Genomic DNA, 24,252 nt, shown 5'->3' with positions numbered 1-24,252 from the left:
AATTTCTAGACACTAAGCTGCTTAACAAAAAATATATTCTCCTAAGAAAAAACTATAACTATTGAATCGAAAGTTCCCGTGAGCTTGGTAGAGACATCACACTATATGTGAGTAGAGCCGAAATTCAAATCCCGAACACTTCACTTATTCAACTTTAAGGTCGAATTTCTAATTATAAAAACCCCCAACTTCATACAATATAGGGGATTGGGTCACCATAAACAAATTAAAACCTTTATGATTGACCCACCATCACATGTAATTTTTTATTTGTTCAATAACCAAATCTAAATTATTGAAAATACAATTATTTTACTTTCCACCAAATCCTTGCCAATCAAATCAAATAAAAACATAAAAGCAATCTTTAAAACATAATAGTTAAAAGAGAAATGCTTAATTCCACGAATATCATTTCAACGAAATCCACGAATAGACATTCAAAGTGTAAAACCTTGGTCAACCCTTTTTTTTTTCCTTGGCTTCACCGTCATCTTAATCTCTTTCTCTTCCACAATTCCACTGATATCCTCCTTATTACAATCCTGTCTTGGGCTCTTGGCACCTCTTTCATAATTTTCTTTTATTGAGTTTTGAATTCTGAGACATCAGAGAATATGAAGATGAGTTATATATATGATAAGCTGACTGTTGAGGACAACATAACGCTTACTGATGATGATAAGCTGATTGTTAGAGCACATTAAACAGTAAGCATAGATAGAGGTAGTGACGATGGCACCAAAATAGGCGAATGAGAATTAAGGCGGTGAGTCAAACACCGAGTCAACTCGCAAATCAGTAAAAAAGTAAGATTAATCTACATATTGGCCCACACCAATAAAGAAAAAATACTGAACGCGCATAATTTCTTTATTTTCGTGAGCGCGCATAATTTCTTTGTTTTCGTGAAATTAGTTGTCGTGTGATATAGCGGTGCTGTAGTTAAAATTTTAGCTTCCTAATGAAATTCTCGGATTTGGATCCTCTCATTTTTTCTCTCCAATTCTCTCCCCTTTTTTTTATGTGTCTTTCTCTCTCATCATCACTTGTTTATTTTTAATTTCTCTCTCTTCACACTCATATTAAAGAACAAAGGAGAGAGCATTGGAGAGAAGAAAAAAAAAAAAGGATCCAAATCCGAAATTCTCAAATGTAAAAAAAACAAACATTTCATCCTCTAATGTTTTTTCGTGAGATTGTGATAAGAAAATAAATCCCACCAGCAAGGCTTGCATAATAATAAAATTAAATAAATTTCAAAAACTAATTTTAGAATAAAAATGTTGAAAAATAAAATTTTGCTACAAATGTAACACTTTCTCAAAAGCTTTTTACAGAACTTTAAATTAGAAAAAAAAAAAAAAAAAAAGTATCAATTTGATTAGGGATGTTGCCTTTAACACCTAGAAAGTATACTTGACTTGAGATAAATTACAACCAAACCTTATTTAACAGTTAACATCACGTTCATTTAGTAGTTGATACCACTTTTCTCAACCTCTTAGCTCTTTTCAATCAATTTTTGAAGCCAATTAAACATATCTGTTGAATTTTACAACTTAGCTGTCCAGTATTAAAAATTACACTACCAAATCGGTAGTGAGTATAGTAGCCACGAGTAACAACGGGTAAAATACATTAAGCTACAAAATAGTTAATTATTGATCATGAATATCACCACAGTTGAATTTCTGTAATTATACATCTAATGATACAAGTCATGAATCAGAATTCACAAACTAAAACTCGATCTCTGAAACTAGTATGAGAAAATACGCAGATTGTCGTCTTTAAGAGCCACAAGCCTGCAAGCAGTTCTTCAAACTTCCCCTTTAAACTTGGCTTCATATACCTGAGGTTGCTGCAAAATAAAAAATTTTGTTGAAAGGAAAAGACGTGTGGAAGCAAAAGTTAAGGCATGTTACTCCTCAATATATTCACACCACTTTTAAACTTATACACAAAAAAGCATTTTAATTTAAATTGACAAGCCAAAAGTCTCCCGTACAACTTAATTCTGCACTAACAATATGATTTTGTACAGTATTACACAGAAAGGAACAACTATCAGTAGTAACATAATAGAGCATCTCTAGTCTAGCATGAAGTTAAGAATGTGTATCCCATGGTCAATAATTATTACTACGTTGAGTTCTTCTTCTTTTTTTTTTTTTTTTTTTTTCTATTTCATTAAAATATGAATTACTTATATATTTAGAATATTACTACAGGCCAGTATATTTGTTTAATCACACTGTTGTCCTTATTTTACAAATTGGATGGACATTGATCTCAATGTATCATGTCATCAAACAATGCCCAGTTCACTTTTCCTGCCACAAATCCTCCCCATATTTGAGACAAGGATCTAAGAGTAATTTACTCTAGTTAAATTTGCAAAAGCGAGAAGACGAGAACAAAAAATTCAGCAGGATCCTCAGGACCTATGCTTACCATGTATATAGCTGAAATCATTTTGCGTGCAAACCACCTCATGTGCATTGCACGCTGAGCAGCACTTGCTGCTTCCACCGTTTCAAACATCAAATACACAAAACCAGCACTGTTTCTGTATACAAAAAATGAATCAATTAACCAAATCGCAGATATGTAGAAAGTGATATCGGAAATAAAAAATATGGAACGGAGTACACATGTATGAGTGCTACACATTCATAAACTTACTTGTCAACATAGATATGCTTCACCCGCCCATATTTAGAACACTCTTCTTCTACATCTTCTTTAATGTCTAGATCAAAATCTGGCTCTGTCTGCAGATCGTAATAATTGATATTAGTAATTCAGTTAAATGAAAGACTATATAGAGTAACTGTAATCAATCAGTTAATCCTGACCTCAGTGGTTGGATCAAACATATTCTTCAACAGTAAACAGTTGCTGGGGGTTCCGACAGGTTCGGCAACTTGGGTAGGCATAATTTGATTTGGTAGACCTAGTGCTGGTATTAATCCAGGATTACTAATAGGCAAACTAAATGCTTGTGGAGCAGGAGCTGACCCATTTATAGGTAAACCAATGCTGCAGAGTTTGGAATCTGTTAAGATAATGGACACATTTAATGAATATAAGAGTAAAATATTTAGACGGACCTTGCAGCAATTCCAGAGCGATCCAGCTTCTGCATAAGCAATGCTCTTGATTGGGCATTTAAAGCCTGTTTGTATAAAAGTAAGAAAAGGCACAATAAATGAGCAAGAAACTCAACTAGGAAAAGAATTGACTGATTGATATAATTTATTGCAAAAATAGTGGAAAAGGGGATAGGAATGGGGATTATAGTAGTTATTAAATACAAAACACCTGGCCCAAGATAGGGGGCAAAAAATGCAGTTTCTGACTGCATAAAGCGTGGAAGCAGGGAAATAAAACCTTCAGATCACAAACCAGATAAGGAAAGAGTGAAATATGGAATGCTGTAATGTTTAACCTAAGTTCAGTGAATCTAGAATAAATAAACACCATAAACATCCATGAGTTTGTTTTGTTTGGCATCTTCAATTATGTGATGCCTTCTCAGTTCTCAGAACTTATTTACTAAGAAAAGAGCAAAAATGGTCAACACTCAATAGAACTAAAACTTCAATACGCTTTTCAAATCTATGAAAACACTTCTAAGCTAGAATTGAGTTAACTAAAATTATAATGAAAATTTGAAATTAAAAAAAAAAAAAAAAAAAAAACTACTAGCAATCAACCTAACAAGCTGAGTAAATAATCTTCCACCTAACTAATTCTATTGTCTGAGGAGATACAGATTTAAATGACACATTGTTCTGTGGACGCTATTCATTTAGTCATGTGGAAGCTATTCATTTAGTTTTATATATGTAAACCTACCAGTCCACCTTCATCATCATCAAAGTCTGCAGATTTTGCTGTTGTATCTTGGCTTCCAACATGGTCTGCTACAGATGAAACCTGACCGATAAGCAGCATTAGTTACAAATATAAGGACAAGCAAATAAACCCACACACAAAAGTAAATTATAAAATAAAGTGAACAAATCTACCTTGATAGTTCGGCCAGCAATTTCCAATTTTCCATTTAAACTCTGGGCAGCCTTGGCATGCTCTAGATGGGCAAACTGTCCAAGAATTGGTATGGAAAAAACGTAAGTAACAGTATTTTATCAGAAACAATTTTTTAAGTTAAGTGTCAGTAACGAACTTGAATAAACCCAAAACCCTTGCAATGTCCTGTCTCAAGGTCAAGAGGCAGTTGCACAACCTCCACAGTACCAAATGGCTCAAAAATCTAAAATACATAAAAAATGTCAGAAGCTGAAAATCAGTGACAAATTATCAAATCAAATATTCTACTTTAATTAACAGCAGGCTAAATCAATTCAGAAGAAAACTACATTGTTGTTTTAAAGGGTATATTTTCAAAAAAAAATTATGTTAAATTTGTCATTTCATATTTCTAGCAATGGATGGAAGTGACAAGACTCAGCGGACAGAGAAAACCAAATACCTCCCTCAACTGGCTCTCAGTCATATTGAAGTGAAGGTTCCCCACATAAAGTTTTCTGTCCACAGCTCCATATGGTCCTGTCACACCAGCAGCTCCACTAGTAGTATTAGATTGAACTAGGTTCTTTTCAGCCTCAGAAGGTTTGACCATTACAGGTTGTCCAAGAAGAAGTTGGCCGGAGAGAGCAATTGCCATTGGCACCGACATTGCATCATAAAATTCAATATACCTGCAACCTCATCAAAAACTTGCATCAACTTCAGAATGACAATGTACAAACAGTTGCATTCAAAACTTACAAAGCATAGCAAAGAGATGTAGGGAAACAAAAACTCTAGTGCAGACAGCTCAACCAGAGAGTATCTTTTCATGTATCTGACTCATATAAAGAAAATGTTAGACTGATATAGTAAAAATACAAACTGAAACATATATTAAACATATATTTCATCTTCATGGAAGGACTACATGGAACCATCGACATTTGGAGGATTAGGCAACCAACAATTCATCTTCACTTATGTGTATGCGTAAAGAGAAAAAAACATCAATTCTTAGGAAACATAACCAACTTAAAGCTGACGAAGTGCCTCTGACTCACGGGTCAAAACCAAATCTAAGAGCCAAACAAACCACGTCCACATGCATCTCATTCAACTGGCTATACCCACCCCAAAAAAAGAGGAGGAAAAAAGGAATGCAGGAGAAAATTTCTCCACGCAAATTTATCAAGATAATATACCTCATAACCAGTTCAAGTGATATAAACTGAAAAGGCTCAACAACATAGAAAGAAATCCTCACTGTGTGTGTATGTCAACATAGAGGAAGCAAATTGGGAAAGGACCAGCATAAGAAAACCAGGATTATGTCATCTACCTTGAGTACGCAGCATGAATTGATTAAACATGGGTGCAAGGTATTCCCATCATCCCTCATCATTATCGCATTGCTAGTCCATTTAAGAATACAGTTAAACATGATTCTTGAAAGTTGATATCCTAATACCACAATAGTGCACGCATATGAAGAATAAAATAAAATACGTTACAATAAAGAGCATACCCCACTCCTTTAGATCGTCTTGAGTTCCTGTCCATTATCAGACGAACATCTCTCACCTGAAAATTAGGCGCATCAGAATAAATATAACTGAGGAAATATCACTTGACAGAGTAAGTCAAGATACAACGCATTCACACTAAGGAACCAAACAACTACATGCAGCTCCGTATGACCTGACTTATTTTTTACTTCTCCTTAAAAGAAGTTAGGCCAAACACATTAAAAAGATCTTAATTAAAAACGGAGGTTATCTTTTATGTATAATAAAAACTAGACATGAAGAACTTTTAAAAAAATAGTTGAGAGGAGATTTTCAAATCAAGTAGGAAACCTTTGATATGTTATCTATTTTTTAATAATTTAACTCATTCTATCATTCTATCAAAAAAATACCTTTTAAGCTAAAAAATAACAATAATTACCAAATTATCTTTATTTCTAATGTTCTTATTCTTAGCTTTTATTTTAAAGTAGTTTTTAAGCCAGAATAAGTAAAGGCAAAATGTAGCCTATACATTCAGGAATCAGGAGTTGTAAATATTTGAATATAACCACTGGTGCACTCCCCATAATACAGTCACTAAATAACTTGAAACTAGAGCAGGTGAAGATTATCTATGAAGCACTGACACATGCGTTGGCACAAAACTGACTCATCGACACCAGTAATAATTTCAGAAAATGAATAAACGAACGTAATCACATGCCGGACACCAACACACCTTCAATCAGAAGTGCCGTGTTATCACACTCAATCACATATTATTCATAAAATAATAATATATGTATACAGTACACAGTATATACACTCGGGCGACAGAAGTTCCAATGGAAACATAACCCCATAGTTTTAAATGGTAAAACATATAATAAATCAATGTAAAAATAAAAATCATGCAAAACTGTATGCAAATATTAAAATCAACTGACCTTGCCAGCTTTTGAGAAGAATTCATAAACATCCCTTTCTGTTGCCTTTAAGGGCATCTGTAATCATGGCAACACATTGGCAATAATCAGAACAGGACACCAAATCATTATAATCCAAGACAAAAACATAACAGGACAATCAATTAACCTGATAGGCAAAAACAGTTCTTTGATCCCTTTCTGGATCTGCCTCAGGCTCCGCTGCTTCTTTCTTGTCCCTAAATCTCCTGCAATTCACATTAACATTCAGCCACTATAAAACATGCATAGAAAAGTTCAATAAATTTGAACCTAATATTCATACTGTATAATTCATAAAATTGTCAATAATCCATGCTTAGTATTTTATGTAGTATACTTAATTATAAGACCATAAGTGATTTCTCATAAAAACTGTAAGAGTTGTGCCTCTCAATATCATTTACTGGAGTATATCTGTTCAGTCAGTTAATGAAATGAAAACATTGTGCGGTTTATAGCCAAGTAGGTTTAGGTTTATGCCATGAAAGAAGAATATGACACTTTGCTTCAAAATCAGACGTGGTTTCTGTTTTCTCTACCTTCAGGCTGGAGTTGGGTTTTCAAAAATAAAGAAAACCTGATGAGAGCATTAATGCGGCCAGGTTAGTTGCTATCGGCTCATCAACAACAAGGTTTACGGTTACAGAAACTTTCCCTCAGTCGTGAAACATATTATTAGAATATTCTCAACATTACCATCTCAAAGTGGCACAACCAGCAGCTGGATATTAAAAAATCATTCCTAGATCATCTTTTAGAAGAGATCTATGAGTCCGCCACCAGGTTTTGAATCTGCATATATAAATCACTGGTTTGTAGAATGCACAAGGCTATCTAAGGTCTCAAACAAGCATTTAGAGCTTGGTATGGGATAATTTTTATTGCCCTTCTTGGTTTTCTGTTTTATGGGCAAGCAAGTCAAGTGTGACCCCTCTTTGTTCACTTCACATTAAGGTTCTCGCTGTATTTTTAATCTCATTTATGTGGTTAAAACAATCACCACTGGTGATACCTCCCTTTTATACAGAAACAGATATCGGAACTGCACTGAGTTTGTTTTGAAAATTGAAATACTAATTGTTACTTTCTTGATAAAGAGACTGCTTGACGGATCTCTTCTGCCATCTCAAACTAAATAGCCACTTGGTTGAGAAGTCACTTTGCAACCAAGAGGTACCTGGTTCGAAACTTGGCATTGGAACTAAATATATCAAGGATTTCTTGGATGGAACTCACATGACTGGTTCAAAGGGAATTTCCTCCCTTCCAGTGGTAACAAATCTAAACTTGTCCAGATTTGGAGCCAACTATTTTCATGATCCTACTTTCTACAGGTCAAGAGTGATTGCCCTAACAGTATGCCACTATAAGTCTATAACCCAGCCTGAGATCAGTTTGCAGTGAACAAATCATATCAGTTCATGTAGCCGGTGGAAAATCATAGGAAGGCAGTCAAGAATATAAATCATCATAAGGTATCTGAAAGGGACTATCAGCCATGGGCATTGCTGCTGCTGCTGCAGAAACCAGACATCTGATTTGAGCCAGCCAGTCCTTAAAGCTTATTGTGATGCAGACTGGGCCCCAAACTCAGAATAACTAGTAATCAACTTCAGTACCCGGCATTTACTTTGGCCCAAATCAGGTATCTTGGTGGTCCAAATAGCAGACCTTCGTTGAATGCACGGTTACTGAAGCAGAGTACAGAATTTTGGCAAATACAGCTGCTGAAATTCCCCGTTTGCAATCTTTGTTTCAGAACTGCACATTTCCATACATATTCCTCAGACTAAGTGTGATGACTTGAGCATGACTAGTGCTCTATTGATTATTATCATGATATAACAAATCATTTTGAAAGTGTGTCCATTTAACAAGGGTACACCACTACACCCTAAAATCAGCTGTGGTTGGTTATAGAGCCAATGGGCCTATGGAATCAATTTTTCTATTTAATGAAATGAAATCACTGTAAACTAGTTTATTTAGGTAGATTATGTATGAATAATTTTGCAAAAATATCACTGCATTGTTAAACAAAAATGGGATGTGGTCTTTTTCCATCTTTTGTGGTATGGTTTTGTTATTCCAGAAATTGGTAAACAGATGTATCATTTTCCCAGAATGATAAAGTAGTAAACAAAGTTTCACAGGAATCCTATGGGCGGTGGCTGGTGATGGTTTTCATCAATGGTATGCTTGTAAAAAATTGTATTAAAAAATTGAATAACCGGGAGAAAAAAGAAAGCCTGTTAAGCCGAGTAAATTTGCAGAGTGATAAAACTCATTACAAAGGGTATGCATCAAATAAACAGTCAATTTTAGTTTCTGCATAGCTGATAAATAACACAATTGTTCATTTAGCAATCGAATTTAACAATTTTCACCACAATCTACAACCAAGCCTAAGCTATAAACACTAGCAAAAGCACAATTAATCAAAATCAGAGCAAAAAGCACATGTTAAAAAAACGAATTAACAAAAAATAAGGGAGATTAAGTTGAGGAAAAGTGCATTACCGGCTATCTCTATCCAAATCGCGCTCAGAACGACTTCTGCTCCTCCTGGACCTCTCTCTCTCCTCCCGTTCTCGATCCCTTTCTCGTTCAGAACGACTTATGCTTCTCCGAGACCTCTCTTTCTCCTCTCGTTCTATCTCTCTATCTCTCTCAGAACGACTCTTACTCCTCCGGGACCTTTCTCTCTCCCTTTCCTTCTCCTTCTCCCTCTCCCTATCCCTCCTCTCCCTCTCTTTGTCCTTATCTCTCCTATCCCTATCTCTCTCTCTGTCCCTATCCTTCTCCCTATCTCTGTCTCTATCTCTGCTACTCCTCTCACTCTCTCTATCTCTATCCCTATCCCTATCTCTGCCACTCCTATGACGCTCCTTATCGCGGTCATCATCACGATCTCTATCCTTCCTGGAAACATGCTCGTCATCGCCGCCGCTGGACCTCTTGCTCCGCTTCTCTTCGGTTCCATCTTCGATCTCATCGCGCTTTCTGTAACTCTTTTCGGTTTTGTCGCTACTTTCTCTCTTCTTCTTAGAAGAATCTCTGTCTTCTTGTTGTTCCTCCACTGTCTTCTCCAAGTAATCGTACTCGTCGAAATCCATTTCTGATTGTTCTCTCAATCAATCCCTATGTATGAAATTGAGAATTTGAGACTGAGAATTCTCAATTTCTAGGGTTTTGTCTTTTGGGGGTTTTTCTTTTGCCTCAAACTCAGATATAGAGATGAAACAAATGCTTCGTGCGCACTTCGTACTCTATCAAACTTGTTAAATAGTAAATCAGATTCACTGCGAACAAAATTTGACGATGTCACACATCAAGTATTTACGTATGTTTATTGCTGAATTAATATTCACGTAATTTTTATTCTATATCAAAATATTGGGATTAAAATTGTACCGTACGATTTTGATCCAACCATCATAAATTTGCCAATTGTATGAGTGTGTCAAATATTTTACCGCACACAATTTTGATGCATTAAAAACTAAAAAGTGACCGACCAAATCATAAACTTTTGGCTTAAATGCAGTTTTACCTCTCTGTTTTGAAAAATGCGGAATTTTACCCCTCCTTTTTTAAAATGCGGAATTTTACCCCCTTATTTTATAATTTGTTGGATTTTGCCCCCACCAAAATTTTGCTTAAAATATGCTTCTGAGCCTCAAGTTCAGAGTTTTGCACATAACTCAATTTTGATCAATAATTCACAAAACTGATACCGAAACGACCGTAATCGAGTTAGCTTTCCACATAATCAAACCCCACTAAATTTGGTGTTATATAGAGAGATTAATTACCGTTTTAATGAAGGTCTGTCTAATTACTAATTCTGCAGAAATCTACTTGTGACATTCAAATTCAACATTGTCTACCGAACGCATCGTAACTCCAAATTCGATGAAATTGAAATTCCAACAAGGTTAATTTCGTTAGCTTTCCATACATGTAAATAGTATTAAAAAATGAGCTACATGGTGAGAGGCATGACGAAAATACCAGTAGTAGTTTCATACGATAATTAATTTGAACATACCTTCACTAAAACGGTAATTAATCTCTTTCTGTAACTCCAAATTTAGTGGAGTTTGATTCTATGGAAAACTAACTCGATTGCGGTCGTTTCGGTACCATTTTGGTGAATTATTGATTCAAATTGAGTTTTGTGCGAAGCTTTGAACTTGAGGCTCAGAAGCAGATTTTGTGTAGAATTTTGGTGGGGGGGCAAAATCCAACAAATTATAAAATAGGGGGGGGGGGGGGTAAAATTCCGCATTTTAAAATAGGGAGGGTAAAATTCCGCATTTTTCAAAACAGGGGGGTAAAACTGCATTTAAGCCCAAACCTTTTTTAAAAAAAAACTAATAATAGACTCGTGCTATCTCACGAGTCGTAACGTTACACAGATATTTTTTAAAGTTACACTTTGCTAATTAAAATTAAAAAATAAAATATTGCATTAAAACAGTCATTTGAAAAAAAGCAGAAGACTTTCATTAATATTTAATGATTTATTTAGTATATATAATAGAAATTTTGAGATTTTTATAAGTTATAATTTATCCCGTATGCGAAAGCATATTTTTTACCAATGTATATATTTTGTAATTATAAATAAAATTTTTCGTATTTGAATCTGTATCGTATTTTGTCCCGCGTATGATTTAATTGGTATATATGATAATTATTTTGAATTTTTTATCAGTTATAATTTGTCCCGTATCTGATAGCATATTTTATCCAGTTTTTTATTTTTTTTGGTACAACAGTGTTTGATTCATTTAGTACATAATTATTTAAGTATAGATTAATGTAAATTTTGATATTAAAGTTATCCCATATATGGTAATTAAAATTTATGTCAGTTATAACTTATTTCGTGTAAAATAGTTTCTTTGAAAAAAAAAATAGTTAAAATTTGTTTCACATATGATAATTTTTTTTTGAAATATTTATCAATGACAATGATAGTTTAAACCTTATATGATAGTTATAACTTATATAGATATTATTCATGAAATTTGTTATTCAAATTTCAAATTGTTCTTTGGTGGGAAAATAAATAGTTGAATATGAGTATGACACATTGGGTAAGTGTATGACAAAGCTGAAAAGATGGCAATGACATGTGACAATTGCATTTAATATTTGGCATAAAAAATGGTTTGGTTGCCTTGGTTTCAAAAGCAACCAAATTAGTTTCCATGTAATCATGGCTTTCCAAAAAACAATTTTTTCTCTCACAAGTTTACAAAATGGCTTGGTTGGCTCACAATATGGCTCGGTTTGCAGCAATATCAGTTTAGTTACACAAATTTTGGACATCAAGTACCCTTACTTTAGACACATGGCAGCATTTGAAGCAAAATTATTTGTGAGTTTTCCGGAATAATTAACTTTCTTATATAGATTAGGTGACACATTGGTAAATTGTGTTTTTTTTAAGCAAGTAAATTGTGTTGTTGTCATCCATTTGCTTATCAATTATGTTTTTTTTATAATAAAATAAAATTCATTCAGTCATATGTTAAAATAGCAACAATACAAGAGATGAAGATAGCTAAATACCCATTAAAGATATGTTTAAAACTTTCATCCGACAGTATAGCGTAAACAAACCAAAATCTAAATCTTAACAATCAGACTAAATTCTTCAACATATGACCAAAGGTCAATAGTAATTTGAGATCCACCGTCTTTGATGGCATCCAACTTCAGAAAAAAGATATTTGCATGTGTTCGCGCAAAAAAATTACTATATTTGGTCTCCGAGATAACCGATTCTGCCATATACCGACAATATATTTGCAAGATCGATTGAGAGAAAATTGACCTTAGTGATAGCCGCCATAAGCCCTTTACTTGAACTATAGTATCTATGCCTCTGAATATCATTGTTTGAACCTTAATGAGTCAAAACTTATCTGTCACTCCGAACAAACAAAACACCGCACAAAGACGGAACAACAAAAAACCGTCACAAAACGACTAACAAACCAACAACACCGCACTTAGGCGACCAAAACATAAAAATAAAATTCAAATATATGTGAATAACATTTATTTAGAAAAACAATGAGAAAAACGACGAAGAGGGGTGATTTCGGATAATGACCCAAAACCATCCCTCTATGATGAGAGAGAATTGCACAAGAATGATAGTGGGATAAATAGTTTAGCAGGTGAAGTGCAACAACAAAAAGCACGCATAACAGTCAAGAAAAGTGACAACAAAGGATAGTGACGAGAGAGTAAATGATTTTGCGTTTGGATCTAACGATGGTACGATAATCAACAAAAGAGAAAAAGAGGCTGACAGACTCTGGATTGTGTCGATAATGGAGCAAGAGTGGCAAGGGCCGTGTCAACCAAGGGAGGAGGTGGGCATAAATGGGGGGTGGGGAAGCAAAGTTGAAGGGGTGAGTTGAGTGACAAACACAGTTTTGAGAGTTTCAAGGACCCTTTGAAGCTGAGAAGTCTCTTTATTTTCGTTCCTTGAGGGAAGGGAACTCTTGTGCCGATTTTCTCGCCAAATTAGGCTCAACAAATGATGCGAAGCTTTCTATATGAGAGTCTCCCCCATTGAATATACATGATCTTTTGTTGTCTGATGCTCTAAGGGTGCCTTACCCAAGAGCTTAGTTCTTTTTTGCGTCTCTTTCTTTGTTTTCTTTTGTTAGCATCTTTACAAAAATAAACTTTACACCATGCAAAAATGAAATGAGCTATGACGAGTGACCAAAAGAAATGCTTAACCCCCTTATCTCGTTTGTGTCGGTGTGATAACTGATAATGCATGAAGGATGAAAAAGAGAAGTAGAACTAAAATAAAAGGATACAAATATTGCAATAACTATAACGTATCTTGCTCTTTTTTCAACTTCAATAAAAACTGTAAATATTAAACAACAACTTTCGTATACATATTCCATCACAAGGAGGTTCAGAATACAATTCTCATCACCATATGAATCATGCATAATATAATGGATGATAACTACAAGTCATATATTTTAAGCCGTGCGTTCATTCCTTTATCCAATTCTGTTCAAAGATATTCTCTCATTCGGTCGAGCAGCTCTTTCGATGGGAGATATCAACTGTGGCATTGTCATTCCTCCAGAAACAATGATTTCTGCATTAGCATGAACATACATGTTTCACCATTATAAAAAAAATGGCAATAGTTTAAGAATTTCTACATCAAGAATAATGTAAAATGGAAAAGTTCACATTTGCAACTGATGATGTAGAAAGAACATCATATAACAACAATTTCTTCTTAATAGACGGGTTGAACAGGCATAACAAACACTCACACGGTGTACTTTCCAATCAATCATAAAAAAGAGAACCTACCAAAACAAAAAAAAAAGAGAACCTACCTATGCCTTCTCGAATGGAAAGATTTGGTCTTATAACATCTTTGGAGTTAACCAAAATTATATCGCCAATATACAGATGGTTTGTAGGGATAAAAACACTACATAGCTCTTCATCTTCATTTTCTTTCTGGGATGGAAAAAAAAGGATAAAATCAAAAGTTAAATATATATATATATAACAAATAATTGACATTAGTAGTTTCCTCAGAAAATAACAGAATTCATTGGAGAGGATACACAAACATATTGAGATTATTGATGAAGCAACTATCAGATGAAAACGCAAGCCCCAAATTTTTGACAGTAAATTAACTCTCCCCCGCTAACATTTGTGTCTAGTATAGTATTTTTTTCAACTTTCGCATCTAAGCTAACGTTTGTGTATCCCCCGCTAAACCAGTATTCTATATATCCTATTTTACTTCTAGTTAGACAAAAGTCGTTAGTTTACTAATCAACTTTCAAAAAGGGAACCCTAAAAAGCTGTTGAGTAAATACAGCGTGTTCAAAGTACCTGTAGAGTAACAGTTGATGTAATGAAGCCAAAAGCATATTCGCCAACGCGTGGATGACGGATAATTGCTACCTCTTTAAAGGCAGTGGTATTTTGATCTGTAAAGAAGAATTCGAAAATAATAATTACAACAAATCATTGCATCCTTGTAACCAATATTTGAAAACGGTCAATATATCATGCCTCAACTATATAGGATAGTTTGGTCCAAAATAAAACTATATAGGATAGTTAAAATTTATTGATTGCAAAGTATGCAAGCTAAAAAGAAATCACCGACAGCTAAAATGACAGGGAAAAACTGTTTGAAGTATACCGTGAATTCATAAATGAAGAGTCCAACTGATCCTATTTATCAATTACCAAACCATTTAACTTGTCAAAGTCAAAGCTAATAAGATCTATTCAAAACAGTAAAACGTTTTCTTTCAACAAGCCAGCCTTTGATAGGAAGGAAGTATTTTATTAGAAGATTTGGGGAAGGAGTCCCCTGACCATATATTAGAATGCAGATCTTCAAGAGTCGACAAACCTCCCTATGCCCAAAGGCCCCAACTCTCTTAAACTAACGAGAGTACAAAACATCTTCCTCTAAACCTATGTTGTTAATCTCGGATAGCGGCGCGTAGCGCCGAACCTCAAAAATGCTATTGCGGTATAGCGGGTAGCGCTATAGCGGTATAGCGGTCATGTACAAATTAAACATAAATTCCAACAACATACATAAATACTAAAATAGAAAAATACACAAAATTAAAAGGACTTTCTTACTTAATAATTATACTAAATATTGTCATTTACCATCAAAATAGGTTCTAAAAATAAAGACTAATAACATTCCATGAAGTTCTAGAAGTACTCAAAATGACATCCCATTAAAATTCTAGAAGTACTCAAAATGACATCCCATTAAAATGCATAAGCAAGTTCTAAAAGTAAACAAAATAATGACAAGCCATTAATCTTTTGAAGCCCTTGAGACCACATCTGCTTCTGCCTCATCTTCACTTCTAAGGTCCACCACATTAAGGTTTGAGAAAGGAACAAACCTTGTAAGAAGAGGAGAAGAACAGTTGATTTAGAGAAAGGAAACAGAGGAGTCGATTTGGTGAAGGAGATGTTGAAGGAGAAGAGGTGATTTGGTGAAGGAGTCCGTTGAAGGAGAAGAGGAGAAGAGCGTGATGTGAGAAAAGAAAGAAGAAACAACTCAAATAGAAAAGTAAATCACGTGTTGTGATGTGTTGGTTGCTTTTTGATGTGCAGAAAAGTCCAAAATACCCCTCACTTATGATTTATTTCAAAAATAAAGATTTTCATCAATTTTTTTCCCTCCAAAACGCTAAAGCGGCCAAATAGCGCTACCAAAACGCTACGCCACCGCTAACAAAATGCTATTTTCCTGCAAATAGCGGCCGCTATTTCCGCTTCTCTAAATAGCGGAAAGCAGTCTTATAGCATAGCAGAGAGGTGGTAAAACGCTACGCTATAGCGCCGCTATTAACATCCTAGCTCTAAACACCGTTTTTTTATTTAAAGGCAACAACACTAACTAACACTAACTAAGATGCAAATAACATAACTGCTCATCTCTATGTGAATTCAGATTCAACTATCTAACCAGACTTAAATCTTTGTTTGGGTTAATTTAATAGGACTATATTGTTATGAAGAGCATACCTGGAGAAATTGCAGCACTAATCTGCTTCGATGCAGAGTATATATGTCTAACTAGGGGCATTTGCTTTATTAACCATTCTCCAACCCAGAAGACAGTGGCACCCATCCATGATGAAACAAAAACACCAATAACAAATACAAAAGCAAGCGATGTAATAAAACCAAGTCCTGCACCACAAACCAAGAGCATTTAAACTTAATACATCACATTGAGAGGGATTAAAAATAAAGAAAGAATATACAAGATGCTTCCGCAACCAATAATGACCACGCATGAGAGTTTTGATAGAAAATAACTTTATTAGACAAAACTGGAGAAGTACAAAAAAGGTGAGGATACCATATCCTCTGAAACATTTAGACTACAATTTAAATAAACTCAGATGAAAAACAGTATGCCCTTTTTCTCAATTGTTTTAACAATAAAATAACATGTTATCTTTGAATTTACCAGTTTATGCATTATTATCATTTGCTTTGCTTTGTATGTTCCCATATTAGCCACTAAACTCTGAGAAGAAAGTAAAATACCTTCCTGCTCAATTGGTAAAACAAAAGAGTAACCTATTTATCTTTGAATTTATGCACTATGTTCATTTCCTTTCCTTTTTTATGTTTTGGATCTATGACATCTAGAACAATGAAAAATTCCCGTCATTTGTAACTTCTCAAGGGAGCAAATATAATTGTCAAGCCATGTTTGTTGGAGGAAAAATAAATTACTCACCAAATATTTCAATGCCAAAACTGGAGTATAGTGGACTAAAGAAACCGTCAACAAACTGAATAAACCACCATGTAATAAAAAAGGTAACTGCAACTGGGAATAGAACCACACTGCAAGTACAAAAATAAATGGATAATTAGGTCACTGAATATGGCAACAATAAGCCATCTTGATAAGTCTGACATCCAGTCATAAATTTACCATCCAGTCATAAATTTCTTTGAGACCCAACTCTGAAGAACAAAGCAGCAAGCCTGACATAAATGCACATAATGAGTCATTAGTGAGCCATAGATGAATTTTATTTTGCAATAATATGAAACTCGGAAAATTATATATCATGCCAAACAGATGCATATTGGGCAACAATTGAATTTCTATAAACTTCATCTTCATCATTTAGAACTTGTATCATAAAAAGCAAGATGGCTATTTTTATACGACGAAAGGCTCACATAATGATCCTTGAATTCCAACATCCAGCAGCTAACAGGCCTCTTTCTAAGGTCTATAGAATGCAGGGAAACAGGCTTTGGTGGCTCAATTATAACCCCACACTTCAAATTTTATGACTTTACCATATATTTCAGTGTACTATTTTAACAAACTCAGTAATTTTTCTAGGTAAGGACAATTAAGCAAAACAACACAGTAATCATTCTGGCTCATCTGAGCAAAGAACAAGCAAAACCCACACAGTTTTTTAACAAATCATATAATTACTGAATCGGGACCACTCAAATAGCCTGGGAGCTAGGAGTGTGCTCCTCTCAAGTTCTCAGGTTCAAATCCTCCCGTGCCACTTTGATACCTCTGGTATCAATTGTGCCCCGCTAGTAGATGGTGTCCCTTGAATTAGTCGGTCTTTATCCTAGAAACGGAGTTTTCAAAAAAAAAAAAAATACCTATATTATGCATTACTCAAGTGATAATGGAGTTATCACTCAAATTTCATTGCAAATTCTCAAAGTTGAGCTCGTAAAGTCAATTTCAGTCGAAGCATGTTTCTAATTTCATTATGGTAGTGAAGACGAATGGTTGACTTATAAATAAGCTAATAAAAAACAGTGCAACAAACAAGATCGAAGACTAAACCCTAATTTGGAGTATGAGGAAATAATAATAATAATAGGGAAATTGAAAAGGGAAAAGGAATTAGGGTACCCACCCTGCGAGTTGAAGAATTGGGAGAGGTTGGTGGAGACTTGGCTGGATCTTCGGGATCTTCGCAAGAGACATTGTCAGCTTGACTCAGAGGAATTGACGTTGATTCTTTTTCTTCTGCCATCTTCTTCTTCTTCTTCTTCTTTGCTATTCACACACTTGAGTTTTTTGTAGTATTAATTAATTAATTAATTTAATTAGTATGAAGTGAAATTGGGAGATCTTAGAAGATTAATCTACGTTACTGTATAATTAGTCTTGGATATTAAGCAAGAGTTGATCACTCTCATCCTCACCTGATAATTAGCATTAATCTATCTATCTATCTAATCCACCCAACTCAAAGTCCAAACCAAGCAAGCAATGCTATGTTAATGTCACCGCTGGCTGGCTAACGTGGTTTTGGACTATGTGATGGGACCCTTTTTGCTTCTTCATCTTTTTTATTTCAATGTTTATGTTTATTTATGGATATTTAATTAATTCAGTCAAAAAAGGATATTTAATTATTTATTTTTTGAAAAAAAAAACAAGAAATGGATCCCCCAACATTTTTTTTTTCTATAAATAGAGACTTGGTTCATTTGATTTGGACACATAAAAAAATGAATTTTTCCTTCTAATTTTTCTATTTAGCCTTCAATAAACTCTTGTTTATAGCTCTAAACATATTTTTAGTGAAATGGATCCCAACAATAACCCTTTTAACACCCAAAATTCTACTAATTATTTGTGAACTAGCCCGTTTGTGGGACATAGCCGATTTGGCTCTCATCATGGGTCATGTATCATATTGCATAATATGATTGTTGAGGATGAACGAGATACATATGCTCAACATTGGACAAATTATGATCAATCTGAGGCAAGTGGGTCTAGTACACCAGAGCCATTTTCGACCGAGGTGCTACCTGCATTTACGGATCATGTCCGTGCTAGATCTGTGATGCGTGATTCAAATGTACATCACGAATTGCAAGCAGATCTAGTCAAACACATATGGGCAAAGTTCAGAATGTTTCGTGATTAAATAAATTGTTTGCGAGTTGAGTCTATTATACTGATCCGTTGTTAATTCTTCACCATCATGTCAATGCCATGTGCCCATGTGTGAATTTATCACATTATATAAATAGAATTACATATAATGTGTTCATCACTTCATCCTAGCTAGATGCATTGAATTTGTGCTAACTTTCATCTTCAATTTCAAAATTCACTTTCACCTACTGCAATCAACAATTAATCATCAATTTGATGAACAAAGTTTCACACTATTTGTGCCACTTCTATATCCTAGAAGAAGGTGCGCCACATCAATTTGGAAATAGCTTGTTTGCAGGTTCTCATCGCGAATGCACCAACTGTCACTGATAATTCTTCCACCGTTGAGGATTCCGGCATCTACGTTACATTTGAGCCACCCTTGTCTTGGCGGTACCCATTGTTGATGCTGCTGTTCCTGTACATCATCTGAAATATTATTATTAAACTTTTGTACCTTATACCAATCTTCCCACAAATGAAAAGCTTGAACACCCAATTGTGTTGCATCTCTCTTCTCATTATTCCAAAGCCATTGGTTTCTATTGTTCCATAACAACCATATCATTGTTGCCACTCTATCTGCTCCTTAGCTTCCTTGCTGCAGATGTCAAAGATAACCTTTTTTGCATTATTATAAACATTCAGGCGAGGTGTGATAACAACCTGTAATCCCGCAGCAGCCCAGCAGTTTCAACTCATCTCACAATCGAAAAGCATGTGCCAAGTATCCTCACTCTCTCTGCTACACAACTCACAGACTAAGGGGCATTGTACATAGTGCTGTCTTAACTGAGTTCTCTTCTCGGTGGTGTGCGTATCTGCCATAAACACTTCCAGCTACCTTCCATTCCTCGCCGTCTCCCTTCTTCCTTTGCTTTCATCAATATTCTATAACCAAACTTTACCGTATATTCACCGTTTTGTTCTTCTTGCCATACTAACCTATCCTGCACTTCTCTAATTAGAGCGGTACTGCTAGTATCTCTTCTGCTACATCATGTGAAAATAAATTAGTGATTTTACTAAAGTCCCACTGCTTCAGCCCTTCAATTTTCACATTTATTGAAATTTTCATCTCAACTCATGCATTTTTTCATAAAAATTGTGACTTTTGCGTAAAAAAAAGAAGATGAATTTTAGTCTTAAAAGAGATATTTTGTCATTAAATTGAATATTAGTGCTTTTTGGTACAAACATAGAATTTTTAAGGAGGAAATCATCCGATGAGATCAAACTTACAACAAATGTATAAATAGAGTTTAAAAAGTTAAATTAAAAAAGGAGATTATTTTAGTGAGTTTAATAAAATAGAGGACCATGTAACCAAAAAAAATAAAATAAAATAAAATAGATGACCAAAAATAAAATTAAACAAATAATATACTAATATAAAATATTTTATAAAAAATTTAGGGGGGACCATGACATCTGCCGGTGCCTTACAAACTCCGTCCCTGTGAAAGATAGAAAGTTAGAAACATGATTAGACATCAAATGTAAACACTTAGTGTAAAAAAAAAATCAAATGTAGACACTTTTTTCTAATAATAATTTACACTTTATCTAAATATTTTATTGAAGATATATTAGTCTTTTCTACTAGATCAATCTTTATTTGTTGGTATTATTGATGGGAAAAGATTTTCTTCAAAAAATTCTTAACCCTGAAAATCAACTAAAATGTGAGAGGAGATAATCCTTTCCCTTAATTTGACTATTGAAAACTATGGGTAGAGTTCCTCCAAATGTGGAGTGCAAAATTAAACAAGGTATGGGTTGAAGTTGAAGTACATTTTTGGGTCATTTACATAAATATAAACGTTAATTATTTATTCAAACTTGCCATCGACCATCACCATTCTGTTAGTGCGTTGACTTTGACTTTGCCCTGTATATCATTATTATTATTATTATTATTATTATTATTATTATTATTATTATTATTATTATGGCATGGACTTTAGTTATTTTCAGGACAAAACCATGAGTAAATTGAGCAAATGGCATCCATAGACCATAGTGCTGCCCAAATTTTCAATATATGTATTTTAACTTTTAAAATAACGTTAAATCTTTTTTTTTTTGGACTTAAAATAACGTTAAATCTTGGTAGCTTAATTACCGGCTCTTTTATGGAACTTAAAATAAATGAATAAATAAATACAAAGTTTACAAACACAATCTGTTTGTCTCCTTTATGTAGACTCTTTGACTCTTTTTTTTTTTTTGTTTTTGACAAGCTCTTTATGTAGACTTGGTGAATTACTAACGTTCTTTTTATAGACTTTTTCTCCGTGCATGTGAGGAAGAAATACTAACTTTCAATGTACCAAAAAAAAAAAAGTACTAACTTTCATCGTTTATAATAATTTCACATTGAAATCCAAATTACCGTAGCTATGGACTGAAGATTCAACCATCTATACCAACTGTAATTGATTAATTAATGAAAGTCAATCTAGTTAATAGTGATTTGACTTACTCCCTCCGGTCCTTTTTATAAGGAACACTTTGAAAAAATCACACAGACCAATGAAACACATTTAACATAGTTATTTTCATTTAATACTCTTACAAATTTAAATTTATTCCATGTATACCCTTAATTAATTACTCTTTAACTTACTTATTTTTAAATTCTCTCTCATAATAAATAAGAGCATAAGTGAAATTGAACATTTAAAATATTTGAAAATTGGTCAAAGTTTCTTATAAAAAGGACCAATTTTTTTTTCCAAAGTGTTCCTTATAAAAAGGACCGGAGGGAGTATATTTCTACCACGACGTTAGTTTAATTCTCGTTATCAATATGAAAATCTCATTAATAAGTAAAATACCATTATAAATTCTTTTGAACATTGAATCTTTTCTCTAGATATTGCTTCCAATAAGTGATTAATGAAATTGTCAGGTTCATAAGTCATAACGGGAATTAAACTAACGTCGTCCTAAAAATACAAGTCAAACCATTATTAATTAGATTAACTTTCAAATACTATTTTTTTTTAAAGAGACCGATAATTCAGAGTTCGACTGAAGGATAAATAAAGTCCAACAAAAAAATTATGCTTCATCAAGAATAAAGATTTTTACAAGTTTCAAGATTTTATTTTTTCACAACTCAAGTTGAGACTTACTGTACTTTTTATGAACTGTATTAATGAATTGGATTTACATTTGATAATGTGACATTGCTAATTTAGACTAAAAATATTGTTACAATTTTTTTTCTCAAATTTCATTGATCAAATGTAAACCTATTATTTTGAAATTCATTCTTTTTTGTTCAAATGAGTAATGTTACCCCATCGAATCAAATTAATATAATTCTACATTATAAAAAAATTAGTCTCAATAATTATAGGATATGTGAAACAAAAATCCATTAATGAATAACTAAGATTTATTTGATTCGTAAAATATAAATACAGGACAGAATAATACATAATATGATAACATAGGAAAAAAGTATATAACAAATTTTGCATATCTTTTACAATGTTTAGTAGATAAAAAGTTATTTTGATATTTTTAAAATTTGTGTAGAGGACAAAAAATTATTATGTAATTTTCAGTGTAAAAAATAATTTTAGTTTTTGTCGAATTTCTTAATACCTAATGTCTAATCCCAAATCCCAATAACAATTTTAAAATCATGACTTCTTATCTTGCTCATTTTGTCCATTAATGAACAGTAAAATGGTGACACATGAACTAATAACTTTTTCAACATGAATAAAAGATGTCGACAATCGATATATTATATGCCACTTTGTTTAGTAAAATATATAAGTAAAAACAGTACTGTATCAATTGTATATAACATGGGTCCCTAGGTTGGTTTTACACTCACTTTGTATCTAAGTTCATTGATCCCATTCAGTTGCACCAAGTGAAGTCGGTCTTACCAAATCTGGTTATGAATCTCTTGATTTGAACAGAACATCCTTCATGCTTAAAAGTGTTGGATTATTGAGGTGAAATTCAATGTTTTATGATATGGTCAACTAACTAAGAAATTGAGAACGAATGAATTTGTTATTGAGTTGTAGAAGTGGTGATTTTTGTTTTTTCTAACATTTCGGAGTTCAATCACAAGGTACATATAGTGAGTTTGAGTTCTTCCAAATGATTCGTCTTTTGATGAAACTTATTAACCACTTTAACCTAGCTAGTAACTTGGCCGTATAAATAGAAATTTGAATAAACATTAATATATATATATATATATATATATATATATATATATATATATATATATATATATATATATATATATATATATATATATATATATATTAATGTTTATTCAAATTTCTATTTATACGGCCAAGTTACTAGCTAGGTTAAAGTGGTTAATAAGTTTCATCAAAAGACGAATCATTTGGAAGAACTCAAACTCACTATATGTACCTTGTGATTGAACTCCGAAATTTGAATAAACATTAATATATATATATATATATATATATATATATATATATATATATATATATATATATATATATATATATATATATATATATATATATATATATATATAAAACATTAGCGTGCATAGACATCACATAATAACTATGACATCCCAACTATATTCACATCCCATAATCATCACCTATTATTTGCAGCACCGTAAAAAATGAACAATAATGAAAAGAAGGAAAAAAAAATCCTCTATATTTTATCCGTTTCAATGATTGATGAGTTTTATTCAAAATTTGATTGATACAGTATGTATTTTGGAATTATTCTATATCCACTTGGTTTATATGTGTGACTAGAAATACCTATATAAATTTTAGAGTAATGTTATTTGGATAAGTTTGTTTCTCCAAAGGCCGTATTTTTATATATGGTGTTAAATACGTGTTCGTTTTTTTATTAGTCTTTTCTCTCCATATTACATAAATAAATATAAGTGATGGTGTAAAAATAATATACTAGAGAGTGCAATGTGCCATGAACATAGCTTAGTTGGCAGAGACATTATATTATATATATATGGAACCATGATTCGAACCTAGTCATCCTACTTTGCATGTGTACCAACAATTAACTTTTAACCACCTTATACTTCTCATGTATATTCTCAAATTTTTAAAGAATAGTGTAGAAAAAACTTATAATATATCATATATTGCTATTAATCTTTGATCTTACCTGATTAGAAGAGTGATCGCGTCCGACGTTGTGGAGAGGGTTGTGT

The 24,252-nt window shown here is 33.2% G+C and overlaps 2 protein-coding genes across 2 annotated transcripts; both read right to left on the bottom strand.

Annotated features, from left to right (window-relative positions):
- Positions 1 to 1,637: 1,637 nt before the first annotated feature.
- Positions 1,638 to 9,864, bottom strand: LOC123913961 (RNA-binding protein 39-like). Its single transcript, XM_045964904.1, has 13 exons — positions 9,038 to 9,864; positions 6,645 to 6,723; positions 6,497 to 6,553; positions 5,567 to 5,622; positions 4,502 to 4,730; positions 4,196 to 4,282; positions 4,038 to 4,112; positions 3,865 to 3,945; positions 3,117 to 3,181; positions 2,862 to 3,045; positions 2,689 to 2,777; positions 2,458 to 2,572; positions 1,638 to 1,864 (listed from the first exon to the last, which is right to left on the bottom strand). Exons 1-13 carry the CDS (start codon positions 9,631 to 9,633, stop codon positions 1,823 to 1,825), a joined length of 1,755 nt encoding a protein of 584 aa, XP_045820860.1. The 5' UTR covers positions 9,634 to 9,864; the 3' UTR covers positions 1,638 to 1,822.
- A 3,533-nt stretch (positions 9,865 to 13,397) lies between these two features.
- Positions 13,398 to 18,430, bottom strand: LOC123916764 (protein LIKE COV 2-like). The gene is made up of 7 exons (XM_045968294.1): positions 18,004 to 18,430; positions 17,037 to 17,089; positions 16,836 to 16,945; positions 16,109 to 16,276; positions 14,432 to 14,529; positions 13,918 to 14,044; positions 13,398 to 13,667 (listed from the first exon to the last, which is right to left on the bottom strand). Exons 1-7 carry the CDS (start codon positions 18,121 to 18,123, stop codon positions 13,567 to 13,569), a joined length of 777 nt encoding a protein of 258 aa, XP_045824250.1. The 5' UTR covers positions 18,124 to 18,430; the 3' UTR covers positions 13,398 to 13,566.
- Positions 18,431 to 24,252: the final 5,822 nt, after the last annotated feature.

The sequence above is a fragment of the Trifolium pratense genome, linkage group LG3 (genome assembly GCF_020283565.1).
Source record: "Trifolium pratense cultivar HEN17-A07 linkage group LG3, ARS_RC_1.1, whole genome shotgun sequence".
Classification (NCBI taxonomy): domain Eukaryota; kingdom Viridiplantae; phylum Streptophyta; class Magnoliopsida; order Fabales; family Fabaceae; genus Trifolium; species Trifolium pratense.
Note: the sequence above shows the minus strand (reverse complement) of the source record. Positions and strands in the feature narration are given on the sequence as shown.

Coding starts and splice junctions, on each gene's coding strand:
- LOC123916764 (XM_045968294.1), bottom strand. CDS start 18,123: ATGGCAGAAGAAAAAGAATCAACGTCAATTCCTCTGAGTCAAGCTGAC. Junction 16,277..16,835: donor TTTTGGCATTGAAATATTTG/GTGAGTAATTTA, acceptor TTTGTGGTGCAG/GACTTGGTTTTATTACATCG. Junction 14,530..16,108: donor TAGTGCTGCAATTTCTCCAG/GTATGCTCTTCA, acceptor TCTTCTTTACAG/ATCAAAATACCACTGCCTTT.
- LOC123913961 (XM_045964904.1), bottom strand. CDS start 9,633: ATGGATTTCGACGAGTACGATTACTTGGAGAAGACAGTGGAGGAACAA. Junction 4,283..4,501: donor CTGAGAGCCAGTTGAGGGAG/GTATTTGGTTTT, acceptor TATGTATTTTAG/ATTTTTGAGCCATTTGGTAC. Junction 3,182..3,864: donor ATGATGATGAAGGTGGACTG/GTAGGTTTACAT, acceptor TTATACAAACAG/GCTTTAAATGCCCAATCAAG.